General features: G+C 53.4%; 1 protein-coding gene across 6 annotated transcripts in view; it reads right to left on the reverse strand.

Annotated features, from left to right (window-relative positions):
* KNDC1 (kinase non-catalytic C-lobe domain containing 1) overlaps positions 1 to 16891 on the reverse strand; it is a 58418-nt gene that overhangs the window by 31014 nt on the left and 10513 nt on the right. For 5 of the 6 annotated variants that reach the window (XM_067708964.1, XM_067708963.1, XM_067708965.1 and 2 more), the window contains exons 4-9: positions 6453 to 6599; positions 6005 to 6122; positions 4093 to 4775; positions 2074 to 2188; positions 1178 to 1249; positions 1024 to 1109 (exon numbers count right to left, since the gene is read on the reverse strand). In XM_067708964.1, coding sequence (XP_067565065.1) covers positions 1024 to 1109; positions 1178 to 1249; positions 2074 to 2188; positions 4093 to 4775; positions 6005 to 6122; positions 6453 to 6599 — 1221 coding nt within the window. The remainder of the gene's footprint in view (positions 1 to 1023; positions 1110 to 1177; positions 1250 to 2073; positions 2189 to 4092; positions 4776 to 6004; positions 6123 to 6452; positions 6600 to 16891) is intronic. The other variant, XM_067708968.1, reaches the window with a different exon arrangement.

The raw sequence follows: 16891 nt of genomic DNA on the forward strand, positions 1-16891 counted from the left end.
GTTTTCTCTACTGTTTTTCTGTTTTCATTTCACTGAGTCCTGCTCTCAGCTTCACTGTTTCCTTCTTTCTGCTTTGGGTCTATTTCACTCTTCTTTTGAGGTGGGTGCTTAGATTACTGAGTTGAGGCTTTACCTCTTTTTTAGTTTTCAGCATACGAGTCCTGTACATGCTTTGTTAGACTTACATCTAAGTATTTCATTTTTAGCGATTTTCTTTGTTTTTGAGGGGAGGTTGCCTCGTTACCACTGGGTGATGGTGAAAGTCCCAGCTCTTCCTGAGGCCTCCTCTGACTCACACTCCCACCCCGGGAGGGGCACATCTCACTGATGGGCAGGGGTCCTGGGCACAGGCTGGATGCTCAGCCTTTTCCGACAGCACCTGGCCTGGGCGGGCCGCCCTCCCTTTGTCCTACTGCTCCAGCTCCAGCATGCGGGCTTCCACTGGGCTTCTGCTGTGTCCGCTGGTGTTTCCCAGATGTGCTTCCTCATCCTCCACGTGTGAGGCAGGAAGGACACCCAGGACTCTTAGGACCGTCGCCCCCCGGGGCCCAGGGCCCTGGCCTTTCTGTCCTCACACGCCAGCTTTCAGAACGGCGTGCTTTGTTGGGGGGCAGGGAACTTACGTCTCCCCCACGTTCCCGAAAGCGGAAGTTCTACCTTGGTTCTGAATATAATTTACTTGATTTTAAGTCTGTACAATTGAATTTTTAATAACGCTGTGTTTGATAAGCATCTGGCAAACATCCCTGAAAGTTCAGCTGTGGGGTCTTGTGAGCACTGCCCGGAGCTGAAGTCCAGGCTCAGATGACACCCCGTCACCCTCCGGGAGGCCCCTGCAGAGCTGGGCTCTGGATGCGGGGGCTGCGTTGGGGGGGTCGCCTTGACCCTGCTGAGTCCTGATGCTGGGCCCATCCTCTCCCCACCCCTCCCCCTCTCAGGCTCTCTGGACGGGGCACCACGGAGCGTGGGCACCACGGAGCGGGGCAGGGGGCCACGGGAAGGGGTGGGGGGGGGCCCAGGTACCTTCTCAGTCGTCAGCTTTTGCTCTGCGACCTCGGGAGCCAGAAAGAACGAGTTGTAAGCACCTGAGACAGAAAACCCCAAACCCACTGAGCTTGCCTTCAGCCTTGGCTGTCGGAACCAGAGTGCAGCCCCCCGGGGGGGCCCGCTTACGCACCGCTGGCGGGAGCTGGCCCGAAAAGCACGGTTCCATCCTCGGCCACCAGCACGGAGTCCAGACACAGGTAGGCTGCAAGGGAAGGCGAGGGTCAGGGCGGCTGTAGACTCACTGGGGGACCTGATCCCCCTCAGGGCCGGCAGAGCCACGGTCGTGGGGCAGCCCCCTCTCTCAGCCACCCCACGGGCTCCCAAGCCACCCAGGGAGTGCGGGGACGCTGGGGCCCTCGCTGGACACAGCACAGGGGCCAAGTGCTGGCTCCCCTTCCCAGAAGCCTGGGCGACAGGCCACGGAAGGGCCATCTGAGCCAGCCCTGGGGCACAGGAGCTGCGGGAAGAGGAGGGGGACAGAGGGACGTGACCCACCCGCCGAGCGCGGCCCTGGGAGGGGTCCCAGGGGAGGCTGGGTGCCAGCGCTTCATACCCACAGGCCTGAGGCTCACAGAACCCGAGGGAGGCCAGAGAGCAGCGCCCCTGCCCTGCTAGGACCACCGTGGGGCCGGAGGCTGCTCCCTCTGCCTGGTAGGGCTGAGCTTCAGGGGTCACAAACGAGTCTAACGTCCGAGGGCCACCCCCCCCCCCCGCCCCAGCCAACCTTCGTCTCCTTGGGGACAGCGTCGCCCCTGCTGAGAGGGTGTGGCCCAGGGCCACCACACAGCTTCCGCCCCTCCTCAGCAGGAGGAGGCCCACGTTTGAAGCTGCCCTCTGACCCCCTTGGTCCTGAGACCAGAGTAGATACCCCCAGGCCGCCCCCGGCTCACAGGGTGGACACTGCCACCCAGCCCCAGGCTGTCCACACAGCCCACATGGGCGACAGAGGCCACGTGTGGCCCTGGGTCCTGGCCCGGACATGCTGGGGGTCGGTGGGCTGGACGAGGACCCATGGGAGGGCGTCACCTGGGTGCTGGCCGTGCGTCCGCAGGGTGCTGAGGCATGCGTGGGACAGAGCCCAGAGCTCGTACTCCTTGAAGGGCCGGCCCAGCTTAGACAGGAGGTCCTGCAGGGAGACGCCCTGAGGGGGGCGGGGGGAGGAGCCACATTCAGTGTGTGGGCACCTCAGACGGATGCATGGAGGAAGACGACAGGGCAGGGACCACCTCAAACACGTGGGGTTTGCCCCACACAGCACACTCCTGGCATGACGGGCTGGGAGAGTCCCCACGTCAGCACAACAGGTGCTGGGGGTGCACGTGGAGAAACCAGCACCTGTGCACGGCAGGTGGGATCGTAAAACGGTGCAACGACGTGGAAAACAGCAGAGGCTCCTCAAAGAATCAGACGTAGAATTACCATCTGACCCAGCAATTCCACTTAAAAGCAGGGTCTTGAAGACGTATTTGCACACCCATGTTCAAATCAGCATGACTCACGAGAGCTAACATGTGGAAGCAACCCAAGCGCCATTGGCGGATGGATGGATAAGCATCACGTGGTCCGTCCATAAGATGGACACTCTTCAGCCTTAAAAAGGAAGGGAATTCTGCCACAGCTACAACATAGACGAAGCCTGAGGACACTGTGGTCCGTGAGGTAAGCTAGTCAAAAGGGGACAAACATTGTATGATTTCTCTTCTATCAAAGACTGAGAGCAGTCACACCCGTAGAGACAGAAAGTAGATGAGCGGTTATCAGGGCCGGGGCAGGGATGGCGGGTAAGTGTTTAATGCGGACATAGTTTCAGTCTGGGATGATGACAAAGTTCCAGGGATGGATGACGGTCATGATTGCACAACAGTGTGAATGTACCTAATGCCACTGTCCCGTACACTTGAAACGGTTAAGATGGTAAATTTTATGTTATGGGTTCCCCTTCCCTCGTACTGCCCCCCCCCCACAGATTAAAGTCCCAGAGTCAGAAGAATGAGTTCAGCTGGAAGGGAGTTCTCTGCTTTGCGGCCACGGGAAGAGCTGGGAGTACAACCGCCCGCTTAGACACAGAAGTGCATGTTCAGAGGAAGGTTCCAGAGGCAGTGTCTTCACCCCTCCTGGACCCCCCTCTGTGCCCAGGGTGTAGCTGCCTCGGTCCTGAGACTTCACTGCCTGCCTCATCCAGCCTGTGCCTGGCCAGGGGCCCAGGTTCTGGGGCACAGGGCCCCCCAAGCCTCCTGCTACATGTGGGGTTGGAGCAGCCAGCTTTGCACCCAGGACGTGCTCTCCAGAGGAGATCTGGGTCCCCGACTCTGGACCAGCCCTGACACCTGACGGCTTGTGACCTGTGTGGGGGCCGAGGTCTGGTGGGCCCTGATCCCTTGAGCCTTCGGGGCAGGGAAGCCTGGTGGTTAAGACCATGGCTGGGCTCCCAATCAGCTCTGCCCTTCAGCGACCACCCACCCTCCTCATGGCGGCCCCCAGCCTCAGTTTACCCATCCGGGAGGTGGGCTGTCTGTGAGGCTGGCGGGCATTTGAAGGTGAGCAGAGCCCTGGGCTCAGGCCTGAGGTTTTCACTTCAGTGCCTGGGCGCTCTGGGTACATGAGTGTGGTCGGGTGGGTGGACATGGGGAGGCCAGTGGAGATGGTTTGGGCTGAGCAGACAGCACGTGGGCATCAAGCATGTGTCAACGCACTGGGGTCTCCAGGATGGCTTTCATTTTAAAGTAACCATATTTTTCAAGTAAATTACCCTAAGGTGCTTATCAGGATATGAATAAAAATGTAACTCAGAGTCTGCCCTCCCCTTTGACCTCTGGGTCAGCAAAGCATGGTGGGAATGAAGCTGGTGGAGCCAGCACTGCTGCACAGACCCACGTGTGTTCGGGCCACCGAACCCCAGGTGACTTCGTCCCGAGATGCTCACAGGCACCCACCTTAGGGGAGCGACTTACTTCGTACTCAAGAGCCCGCGCCTGCGGAGGGAGGGCGTGCACGGTGCGTGTGCACGCAGGGCCCTCCCGGGCCACGCGGGCCACGGTCACCCACCTGCTCCAGGGCTGCTCCGCCCGGCTCCCCGGCTCTGTCCGCAGTCCCGTCATCAGGCTCCGGAGTCCCTGGGTCTCTGCCGGCATCGCGAGGGCCCTTGGAACCGGGCAGGGGGCTTTCCTCCGTGGGGCCCCGGCCACGCGCCGCCCTGTCCCCAACGCGCCGGAGCTCGGCGTCTCGCTCCGGCCACAGACTGGATTCGGGCTGTGCCTGGGAGCTAGTAAGGCCATTTTTCCCCTCCGGAAAGGGCTTCCTGGGGTCTGGAGGGAAGAATTCTGGTGCCGGTGGCTGGGTTTTCGTGCTGGTCAGCGACAGGCAGAGGGCGCCGGCCTCGGGGCTGCAGGGCGGGAGCCGGGGCAGCGTCTGCACCTTCCTCAGGCGGCTCCTCTCCAGGAAGCCTCTGTCCGGGTCCCCCAGGGGCCGCTGGGCGTCCAGGAGGAGGCAGGCCAGCCTCTCGGGGACCAGCCCCTCCTGGCCCGGGCTTTCTCCGTTTTTCACAGGGGCTGACAGCAGAGCCTTGGAGGGCGGGGTCCCCGGGTGCTCCAGGCTTTCTCCGGCGGGGCTCGGGGGCTGGCCCTCCAGGGCAGGCAGGGCCGCTGGGTCCGCGGAGCGGTCCCCTGGCTGCCTCTTGGGCCCCACACTTTTTGGAGCCAGTCTCTCCCTCCAGGTGATCTCACTGACATCTGGGCAAAAGCAAGACGTGATTACAGCCAAGGGCCACGGCCAGGATCGACCTCCCCCTGCAATCCCCATGCTCACGGCCACCAAGGCACCCACTCCTGCAGGACCCCTGGACCCCCACCCATCACAGAGAGCACGGGGCCTCCCAGGCCCCCACCCCATCCCTCAGGACTGGCCCAGAAACGTCCTCATCTGCTTCCTTAATCACACCATCTTGGCTAAGTAATGAGTCTCCGAAGGCTCTCGGTCCCCCCCGCCACCCAATCCAGGATGAGCTTCCCGAAGGGGTTTCCTGAGGCCTGTCTAATTAGCTCATCCAAAAAGCACATGGTTTTGCTATTACGGTTACACAGTGATACTCCCCAAAGGCATAAATTAAACCTGGCAGCAGCCCCAGCTCGTCCTGACGTACGATCTTCCACACGCGTGTCTGTGTGAGCCCCTCTAGAGACACACGCCCTCCCCTCCCAGTGGCCTGCAGCCCCCTCGACGGAGCCTCTGCTCTCAGCGTTAACGCCCTCCCTGATGTTAGAGCCGCCAGCGGGCCTGGTGCTGCAGTGTCACAAATGCCAACGTGGTGGGAAATGCCGCTTGCTTGGCTGGGGGAGGGGCCCTGCCGCCCCCAGAGGCTCCACACCTCCCCTCAGGACCCTCCAGACTCCCTGCTGCGAGCACAGCGCAGAGCAGACGTTGGCATTTGTTCAAAATGCCACCCAAGGTTATGCCTTGTGAGCCGTGAAAATCCCAGACGCTTCAGCAACAGCTTGTGTGGCCACCAGACTGGCGGTGCTGTGTCCGTGTCCCCAACGCCCACAGGAGAGGACAGAGGCGACCGGTCCTGAGGGCAGTCACTTCCCATATGACCTGCCTCTCACCTCCAATTGTGGGTCAGAGCGTGTAAGTGTGTGCACGTTTGCAGACGTGTTTGTGCGTGTGGGAAACTGGGGGTGTGTGCTGCATGTGCACGGGGGTGTGCTCGCTGTGAGAGTTAATAGTCTAAATAGGTGTGTCCGAGTTTGCACATGCTTGTATGTTTCCATGTGTGCTGTGGGAGCACACGTGATCTGTCTGCATCCGTGTGCATGTCAGCGTGGGTGGCTTACACGGCGAACACGCTGGTGCGAACGTGTGTGTACGTGATCGTGTTAATGCTTGTGCCACCCATGTGTGCATGTGTGAGGGTGTGCACATGCCTGGGCGTGTGTGCAGGCTCGTCCACCTGTGTGCTTACCTTGAAACGCCCCGAAGGACTCGATGGAGAGCACCCTCCTCCCGGCAGCCGAGAGGCTCTGGCACAGGTGGCAGGAGGACGTGAGCTGCATCTTCTCCTCGCACAGTGCGATGATGCTCTGTGACCGGAGCCAGCGCTCAGCCCCGCCCCAGCCCCCGTCCCCCCTCGCCGCTCTGCTCGAGGCGCCGGGATCACGAAGCGGGGCGTCCTGAGCTACGTGATCCCCGTGGGACAGAATCTGCTTCGTGAAACCAGCGGATTCTGTCCTGCCCGTGATGGTTATCATGCATGCCGTTCATCGCAAAAATGCAGAGTAAAGAAGTAAGGAGCCCGGGTGATGGGCGGGTGGGGGCCCACGTGTGCGCACTGGCTGTGCGTGCGCGCTGGCTGGGGGCGCGTGGGGCGCAGGGCCGTGCCTGGGGGAAGCGGGGGCTGCCTTCGCGCCTACCTGCAGGTCGGGCCGGTCCCGGGGGTCCTCGGCCTGCATCTGGCCCAGCAGCGCTTCCAGCTCCCGGCTCAGCCTGGGCTGGGGCTCGCGCTCCGTCACATAGTCGAGGGCTGCCTTCAGCGTGGCCCCCAGAGAGTAGATGTGGGCCTGCGGCAGCACCAGAGAACCCACTGGGCGTGGGGCAGGGCCTCGCAGCCTCCCAGGCAGCACCTGTCCCCAGGCAGCCGCTGCTCCTCTGGGCCAGGAGCACCTGCGCTTTACAGGGCCGCCTCCCCTGCCCCCAGCGCGGCGACTCTCCTGGCCCCGGGCCACCCCCATGCTCCCGGGCCTGGGGTCTGTGCCGGCCCCGCGCCACCACCCCAGCCCACCTCCCTGGCACAGGCCCTCGCCTGGCACAGGCCCTGTCTTCAAAGGGCCAGCCTATTCTTTTTCAAGTGTATGCTTCAAAAACCGATTTGAGGAGGAGGAAAGGCAGGTTTCTTGCAGCTTGGAAGTCAGGGTTTTCCCCTGTGAGAGAGGGGCTCTTCACCCCATGCCTGCTGGGACAGGCTCACAGGGCAGGCCTCAGCCCTTGGGTCCTGGAGGGGCTGCCGAACCCCCGCGGCCAGGTATCCTCCAACACCATCTGGCCTTCTCGCCTCATCCCAGGACCGTGCACGTGGGGCTTCATCATCCCCGCTTCACTCACAGGAAGCTGAGACCAGAGAGGTTCAGGAACCTGCCCGGGGCTGCACAGCTGGGCCAGGAGGAGCTGGTGGGGGCCCTGGGCCATGTGACTCCAGAGAGGTGGGTCACACAGCTCAGGAGTAGAGGCCGGGCCCCCAGAGGCCGGCTCTCCCCACCTCCCTGCCCCGGTGCTCTCCCCACCCCAACCAGTGAGTCCCCCACCTCCAGCCCTGGGCCCACTCTGGTCCAGGGTCAACACCTAGCCAGGGCCAGCCTCAGCCTGGCTGAGTGGTGGGGTCCTGTCAGGGACATCTTGCCCGGCCTCCTCACACGACCCTCAGACCCCACCTTCCTGGTCTGTGGGGAAGTCTGGGGCCACCGGCTCCTGCTGTTGTTCTAGGGTTTCCACTGGCCGCCTGGCTGAGACGCGCCCTCCTGACCCACCTCCCTGCCAGCGTCTGTCTCAGGAGCTGGGCACGTGGGGGTCCGCCCCTCGCCACTCAGGGCAGTTCCTGTGTTTTGCTGTTGTGACCAGCGCTGCAGGGGCCGTCCTCACGTGGACGTCTCTGTGCATCCACAGTGTGTTCACGAGGCCTCAGGCCCCGCAAGTGGGGCTACAATCTGGGCTACATCCGTTCCATCTGCAGTTTTCGGAGCTGCTGAGGAGCTTCCCTTGTGAGTCACCAGCCCAGCCGTGTGCGTGTGTCTGTGCATGTGTGTGTGGGCCAGACCCCCTCCCCCTTCCAGCTCGCGGCCTCTGCAGCTTCCCCAAGCTCAGTGTCTCGGGCTAACCTGCGTTTCTGTGACCATGAATGAGACCAAGCATCTGTTCACCTCTATTCGTTGTTTAACATTTTCCTCTTTACGCCCATTCGTGGACTTTGCTAATCTGTCCGCTGAGCTGTTGCCTGTTTTGAGTGCACTCTTGGCACACGAAGCGGCTGACCCCTGGTCTGTGTGTCACACGGATATTCTGTCACTTATGTTTCAACTTTTTCATGTGTCTTTTGACATTCAAAAATTCTAATGTTTAATTTGTGAAACTGGGTAATTTTTTTATTGCCTTCTTAAGAGGACCTTCCCTAGCCCACGACAATGAAAACAGCTTACTTCTGCCTTTTCCAATACTTCTGTAATTTGAAAGCATCTAGCTCTAACCCCTGTGGGTTGTACCTGTGAGCTGGCACACTGCAGGGATCTGGTTTGGGCTCCTTCCTGATGGAGAGCCACCTCCATCTCCCACACTGTTAAAGAAGAGCCCACCCTCTGTCCACCCTGAACCCTCGTCCTGCTGCCCTCAGCTCCCCGGGGCTCCACGCTCTGGCTGGCCTCCCCTCCTCTTACTCTGTGTCTCTCCCTCTGTCCAGACTGTGCTACTGTGCTATTTTAATTATGGTAGCTTCAGAATGCGTTTTCTTTTTGTTTTGCTGAGCCGTGTGGCTTGTGGGACCTTGGTTCCCCAACTTGGGATCGGAGTGAAAGCGCCAAGTTCTAACCACTGGACTGCCAGGGAATTCCCCAGAGTGCATTGTCATACCTGGTGGACAAACGGCCCTCCATTTCTTTCCCAAAAATGTTTGATTATTTTCACATTTGTCAGGTTTAAAAAATATATATATAGGTTCCCCCATTCCCATTAAAAAAAAAAAACCCAAAAGGTTAGAATTTATTGTAACAGCACTGACGTGGCAGAAGGACCATTGGGAAGGACCAATGTCGTACAAGATGAAATACTTGGATGTCAGCAAGATGGCTGTCCCTAGATTGTATCCCCCTCAACAACAATTTGGCATCCATCTGCGGACAAAATTTCCTTTGTGGGAGCTGTGGGATCCAGCAACATATGCCAAGGGACCTGGCAGGAGTCTTGCCCAGCTGTGTGTCAGGTGAGAGGCAGACAAACCTCTGTCCTGGTTGTGGACCCTTCAGCTAGACTAACTAGGGAAAAAAAGAGAGGACTCAAATAAATAAAATCAGAAATGAGGGACGAGTCATTGCACCTGATACCACAGAAACACAAAGGATCATAAGAGACCACTATTTATATGCCAACAACTTGGATAGCCTAGAAAAAAATAGATGAATTCCTAGAAACCTACAACCTACCAAAACTGAATCACGAAGAAATAGATAATCTGAACAAACTATTACTAGTAAGGAGATCGAATCAGTAATCAAAAACCTCCCAACAAAGAAAAGCCCAGGACTAGATGATTTCACTGGTGAATTCTACTAACATTTATTTAAAGAATTAATACCAATCCTTCCAAATTCTTCCAAAAATTGAAGAAGAGGGAACACTCCCAAACTCATTTTATGAGGCCAGCATTACCCTGACATCAAAGCCAGATAAGAACAGTACAAGAAAACTATAGACCAATATCCCTGATGAATATAGATGTGAAAATCCTCAGCAAAGTATTAGCAAACTAAATTCAAAAGTAATTAAAAGGATCATATACCATGGTCAAGGGGGATTTGTCCCTAAGATGAAAAATGGGTCAATATACACAAATCAGTAACTGTGAGTCACCATATTAATAGAATAAAACATAAAAATCATATGATCATCTCAATAGAAGCAGAAAAAAGCATTTGGCAAAATTCAGCATCCTTTCATGGTAAAAACTCTCAGTGAACTGGGTGCAGAAGGGATGTACCTCAACATAACAAAGGCCACATATTACAAGCTCACAGCTAACATCATACTCAATGGTGAAAGGTTGAAATCTTTTCCTTTAAGATCAGAACAAAACAAGGATGCCCACTCTCATCATTCCTTTTCAACACACTGGAAGTTCTAGCCAGAGCAATTAGGCAAGAAAAATAAATAAGAGGCAACCAAACTAGAAGGGAAGAAATAAAATTGTCTCTATTTGCACAGGATATGATCTTATATATAGAAAATCTTAGATGCCACCAAAAATCTTTTAGTAACAACAAATTCAGTAAAATTTCAGGATACAAAATCAGCGTGCATAAATCAGTTACATTTTTATACACTAACAATGAAATACCTAAAAAAGAAATAAAGAAAACAATCACACTCACAATAGCATCAAAAACAATAGAATATTTAGGAAAAACAATAAAATATTTAGGAATAAATATAACCAAGCAGGTGAAAGATCTGTATATTGCAAAGAATAAGACTTTGATGAAAGAAGTTGAAGACACAAATAACTGGAATGATATCCTGTGTTCATGGATCAGAAGAATTAATATTGTTAAAATGTCCATCCTACCCAAAGCCATCTACAGACTGAATGCAATTTCTATCAGTATTCCTATGGCATTTTCATAGAAATAGAAAAAAAAATCAAAAAGTTTGTATGGAACCACAAAAGACTGCAAATAGCCAAAGCAATCCTGAGAAAGAGCAAAGCTGGAGGCATCACACTTCCGGGTGTGTGTATTACACAGCTCTAGTAATCAAACCAGTACGGTACTGGCATAGAAACCATCACATGGAACAGAACTGAGAGCCCAGAAATAAAACCACGCCTATACAGTCAACTAGTATTTGACAAGGGAGCAAAGAACCCTTACTGCGAAAGGGCAGTCTCTACAGTAAATGATATTGGGAAAACTGGACAGCCACATGCAAAAGAATGAAACTGGACCTGTATGTTACACCACACACAAAAACTAACTCATAATGGATTAAAGAATTAAACATAAGACCTGAAAACCATAGAAATCATAGAAGAAAACATAGGGGGAAGCTCCCTGACATTGGTCTTGGCAATGATTTTTTTGGACATAACACCACAAGCACAAGCACCAAAAGAAACAACAAATAAATGGAACAAATAAATCAAACTGAAAAGCTTCTGCATAAGAAACAATTAGCAACGTGAAAAGGCAACCTATGGGAGAAAATATCTGCAAACCATTTACCTCATAGGGGGTTAATATCTGAAGTAGATAAAGAACTCACACAACTCAAGAGCAACAAAATAATCTGATTAAAAAATGGGCAGAGGGACTTCCCTGGTGGCACAGTGGTTAAGAATCCGCCTGCCAATGCAGGGGACACTGGTTTGAGCCCTGGTCCGGGAAGATCCCACATGCTGCAGAGCAACTAAGCCCGTGTACCACAACTACTGAGCCTGCGCCCTAGAGCCCGCGAGCCATAACGACTGAGCCCACGTGCCGCAACTACTGAGCCCGTGCGCCTAGAGCCCGTGCTCTGCAACAAGAGAAGCCACCACAGCGAGAAGCCCACGCACTGCAACGAAGAGTAGCCCCCACTTGCCACAGCTAGAGAAAGCCCGTGTGCAGCAGCGAAGACCCAATGCAGCCAAAAATAAATAAATTTATTTAAAAAAAAAAATGGGCAGAGGGAGATTTCCCTGGTGGCCCAGTGGCTAAGACTCCATGCTCCTAATGGTCAGATCCTACATGCTGCAACTAAGAGTTCACATGCCACAACTAAAAGATCCCGCATGCTGCAACTAAAGATCCCGCGTGCTGCAACTAAGACCCGGCACAGCCAAATAAATAAATAATTTTTTAAAAAAGATGCTATTTTAAAAAAATGGGGAGAGCAACTGAATAAACATTTTCCCAGGAAGACATACAAATAACTAACTGGTACATGAAAAGATGCTCAACGTCACTAATCATCAGGGAAATGCAAATCAAAATTAAAATGAGCTATCATCTCACACCTGTTAGAATGGCTGTTATCAAAAAGACAAGAGATAACAAGTGTTGGTGAGAATGTGGAGAAAAGGGAACCCTTGTGCACTGCTGGTGGGAATGTAAATTGGTGCAGTCACTGTGGAAAACAACATGGAGGTTCCTCAAAAAAATGAAAATAGAACCTCCATGTGACCCAGCAACCCCACTTCTGTGCGTACGTCCATGTGACCCAGCAACCCCACTTCTGTGTGTACGTCCATGTGACCCAGCAACCCCACTTCTGTGTGTACGTCCAAAGGAAATGAGATCAGGCTCTCGAAGAGATACCTGCAGCCCCACGTTCACTGCAGCATTATCCACAAAAGCCAAGACATGGAAACAAGCTGCGTGTCTCTGGGTGAATGGATAAAGAAAATGTGGTCTATATACACAATGGAATATTATTCAGCTGCAAGAAACAAGGATGGTCGTTGAGGGCATTATGCTGCGTGAAATAAGTCAGACAGAGAAAGACATACTGTATGATCTCACTTACACGCAGGATCTAAAAAACTGAACTCATAGAAACAGAGAGCAGAATGGAGGTTGCCAGGGGCCTGTGGGCGGCAGGGAATGAGAAGACACTGGTCAAAGGGCACAAACTTCCAGTTAGAAGACGAACAGGCTCTTGGCATCTAATGCACAGCATGGCGGCTCCAGTCGGCAATACTGTGCTGTATACTTCAGAGCAGACCTGTAATGTTCTCGCCACCAAAAAGAACGGTAATTAGCGGTGGAGGTGTTAGGTGTTAACTAACCCTACGGGGAAATAGTTTTGAAATATGTTAAGTATATCAAATCATTAGGCTGTAGGCCCTGAACTTACACAACATTAAATGTCAGTTTTGTCGCAGTAAAGCTGGAAAAAATACTTAGTGTAGGGACAGGGTCCACCTCCTCATTTTCTCGTGCCTTGTTTTTTCATCTTTTGAAAAGTGGTTTGCTGTGCACTTTCAACCCTTCCTGCCATGTTCACTCCCGGGCTTTCTGTGGTCGTGGCTGTTATACGTGGGACATTTTCCATTTCCTCTCGAACTGGTAACTACCAACGCAAAGGAAAGCTACGTACTTTGGGGGATGTATCTTGCCTTCCGCTGACCTCTGCAGTCTTTTATTCTATCATTTTCCACTGAAGCCCCTGACCTCTCAGGCCCACAATCTCGTCACCTACAGACAACGCCAGCCTGCTCAGGAGGGTGTCCGGCTACTTGCTCGGGGCCCTGTGAACACGGCTGGTGCCCACCCTGATGGCCCGGAGTCTGTCCGCTCTCCCTGTGCACAAGGCCAGGCCCCTGGGCCGCCGCCAGCCTCTCATGGGAGACACTGGCACCCCCGCACTGGTCCCCAGGCGGACGGCAGCCGCTCCCCACCTCACACGCTGACCTCGCCCTCTGCACCCAGGGCCTCCATCTGGGTCCCCACGGAGCCAGCACCCAGGGCTTTCTGAAGGGGCCAAAAGTAGGTCAAGCTGCTGCACAGACTCAGGCAGACGCCTTGGTTCGGGAGCCCTGCTGGGTGCTGCGGGTGGAAGGAAAGGCAGACCCTACGAGCCCAGGCTAGGCCGCAGCAGTGAGGTCCCCAGCAAGCCACAGCCCTGAGGGTGAGACGTGGCTCTGCCCAGGGTACCTGCTTCTGCCGTCCATGCCCTGTCGTCCCTCCAGGAACACTGGTGCCCGTCTACCCTCCCACACGTGCATCCATCCATCCATCTGTCCATCCCCTCTCCATCTGCCACCCACATTTACTTTTCCTCCCTCCCTCCCTTCCTTCCTACTTTTCTTTGTATCCGTATCTATATCTTTCTGTCTCTGTCCACCTTCATCTATCCATCCATCTCTTTTAGTTTGAAAATAACTCAGCAAACAAACTTCTCATTGGCTGTCAGATGACACTGTCCACTACACACTGGCCAACACCAGCGTCTTTGGCCCTCGAGGTCTTTCCACCTTTAATTCCTGTCTTGGAAGCCCCCCTAGTGGTGATCCTGTGAACCCTACTCGCATCAAGTCTGTCCCCCTGAGGACCACGGCCCATGAGGCAGGATCCCACCTGCTCTGTTGCCATCTGAACACCGAGCGGGGACCCCAGAACCATGGGCGGTGCCAACACCGGGATCGGGGCACGGCGCCCATGCTGACACAGGTGTGAGGCGAGAAGGACCTGCTTGCCCCATGGGAGGAGCAACAGGGAAAGTCACCAACCACCCGCTAGGAATTACGGCGACTCAGAGAAGAAAACTTGTCATGATAGGAAGATTCCGGGGACAGGAAGCATTAGAAAGGAAGGGGGAGCCCCCTCCCCTCCCGCTAAGGACAGTCTCCCCCTGCCCCCTGAGCGTGGTCCCATCACTCCTCCCTCCCTGTCGTGGGCCTGCCTGTCCCAACACCCTGCAGCAGGTGGGGTCCCTGCCCCGGGAAAGGCCCTCCACCCAGGGAGCTCTGTCACTTGGAGAGAGAGTGGATGGCGGCTCCCTTCCGTTGCTGGACTCGCTTCCTCTGCAAAGGGAGGGGTACAGTGCCGTCTACACCTCAGAGTAAGGAGCAGACAACTCGGCAAAAGAGGAAAAGCGACAAAGCGACAGAGGACCCGAATGGCCCAACGCGCGGGGAGGGACCTGTGGCTCTGCCTTTCACCTGAACCCTTAGAGGCCATTGCAGGGTTATTCACTGGCCTGATTTCAATACTGTTGTGTCTCGAGGATCAGGGAGGCCAAGGAAGGGACTGGGGAGGGCAGTCAGTGGAGCAGCGAGAACACACACTGCATCGGTCAGTAAACTGTGCCGCGGAACAATTACAATAGCAATGTTAAAGATCACTGATCACAGACAACCATAACAAATCTAATAATAATAATTATAAAGCTTGAAATATCGTGAAAATTCCCCAAATGTGACCGAGATACGAAGTGAACAAATGCAGCTGGGAAAACAGCACCGACAGACGTGCTCAAGGCAGGGCGGCCACAAACCTTCAGTTTGTAAAAAATGCAGTATCTGCAAAACACAATAAAGTGAAGTGCAATACAGTGAGGTCTGCCTGTATCACAATAAAAAATAAGAAAAACCCAACCCATTCTTTCAGAAGGAATCCCAATGGAAATAAAGAAACACGTAGAGGGACTTCCCTGGTGGTCCAGTGGTTAAGACTTCGCCTTCCAACACAGCAGGTGTGGGTTTGATCCCTGGTTGGGAGCTAGGATCCCACATGCCTCGCAGCGAAAAAACCAAAACATAAAACAGAAGCAATATTGTAACAAATTCAATAAAGACTTTAAAAATGGTCCACATCAAAAAGTCTTTTTTTAACAAAATAAAGAAACACCCAGAAGTGAATGATACCGCACCTGCCGTGTGGCAAAACTCGTGTTCGGAGGGAAATTCTTAGCTTTAGGTGTTGACCCTAACATTAGGAAGGAAGAAAAGCTCAGACTGATGAGCTGTGTGTCCAACTCAAGTTAGGAAAACTCACTAAACTCGAAACAAGTACAAGAAGAAAGAGACTGGAACATAAGAGCAGAATTGATGGAGAACAAGAAACCAAGACAGGACAGGAGACCTCACACCATACAAGGTGGGCTCTTTGAAAAGCTGTTGGAAGAAACTTTCACGTATGGAGGTTTGGGGAAGTCGCTTTGGCTCATATGTGATTTGGCTTGAACTTTGTGCTGGTCAGAGCAGCCCGTCTTTTGTTTGTTTGTTTGTTTGTAAGATACATGTCCCTGTGCTCCAGGAGGGCAAAGGGAATAACAGTCATTTAATAATATTAATAACAATAATTACAATCATTATTGACATTCACTCAGCACTCACTACACGAAGGGCTGCTAAGGAGATCAGGGCTACAGGACATCAGAGAGGGGAGAAATCCCCACGGGACCCACTGGTTGGGAAGGCTTCTGGAAGGCGGCGGACTTGACTGGTGCAGAGAGGAGGCCCGGCAAGTCCTTCCGGGGGCAAATCATTGTGTGCTCGCTGTTGCCGCGTTAGCTGCACTCACGTGCAGCCTGTCTTTCTAAAAAGTTTATTTGATTGAAGTACAGTTGATTTATATTGTTGTGTTAATTTCTGCTGTACAGCAAAGAGACTCAGTTATACATACATATATTCTTTTTCGCATTCTTTTCATTATGGTTTATCACAGGATATTGAATATAGTTCCCTGTGCTATACAGTAGGACCTTGTTGTTTATCCATCCTGTACATAATAGTTTGCACCTGCTAATCCCAAACCCAATCCACCCCTCCCTTACCCGCCTCCCCCTTGGCAACCACAAGTCTGTTTTCTATGTCTGTGTGTCTGTTTCTGTTTTGTAAAGTTCATTTGTGTCATATTTTAGATTTCACATATAAGTGATATCATATAGTATTTGTCTTTCTCTTTCTGATGTACTTCATTTAGCATGATAATCTCCAGGTCCATCCATGTTGCTGCAAAGGACATTATTTTATTCTTTTTTATGGCTGAGTAGTATTCCATTGTGTGTGTGTGTGTGTGTGTGTGTGTGTCACATATATACATATATCACATATGCATATATAGCACATCTTCTTTATCCATTCATCTAGAGAGCCTGTCTGAAGGCCTGCTGAACACACATTGTACCACTGCTTTAACGTTAAAGAAAAGGATATATTTAAAAATCAAAGTGGAGTGACTGTGGTTCAGGCATCCAGGATGGAGCCGCGTGGCCGCTGTGGATGTGGTTTCAGACACATTCCTGCGTCCCTGAGAACCTGAATTCGGGACCCTATCAGACTCAGTGACACCACCGGCCGCTCTCAAAACAGCCTCTGCCGGCAGCTGCCCCCCACAGCCTTAGGTCTCGAGTCTCTCCTTGTAACTATGCCACCATTTCAGACCCCAGCCAATCGCGCTGAGCCAGCGCCCTTGCTTCTTGCAGCTCCAGTCCTCATTCCTGACAAACGACTTCGGGAATCTTGTGGATTTTGCCTTTACAAGGCTTCGCCATTTTGCAGCCTGCGGAACATGTTCAAGTACCTCTTGAACCTGTGTCTCTCAGGCTGTAGTCCTCAGTTTGGCTCACGTAACACTCTTTCCTTTCCTATTATGAATTGTTATTGATTATT

The sequence above is a fragment of the Pseudorca crassidens genome, chromosome 16, assembly GCF_039906515.1.
Source record: "Pseudorca crassidens isolate mPseCra1 chromosome 16, mPseCra1.hap1, whole genome shotgun sequence".
Classification (NCBI taxonomy): domain Eukaryota; kingdom Metazoa; phylum Chordata; class Mammalia; order Artiodactyla; family Delphinidae; genus Pseudorca; species Pseudorca crassidens.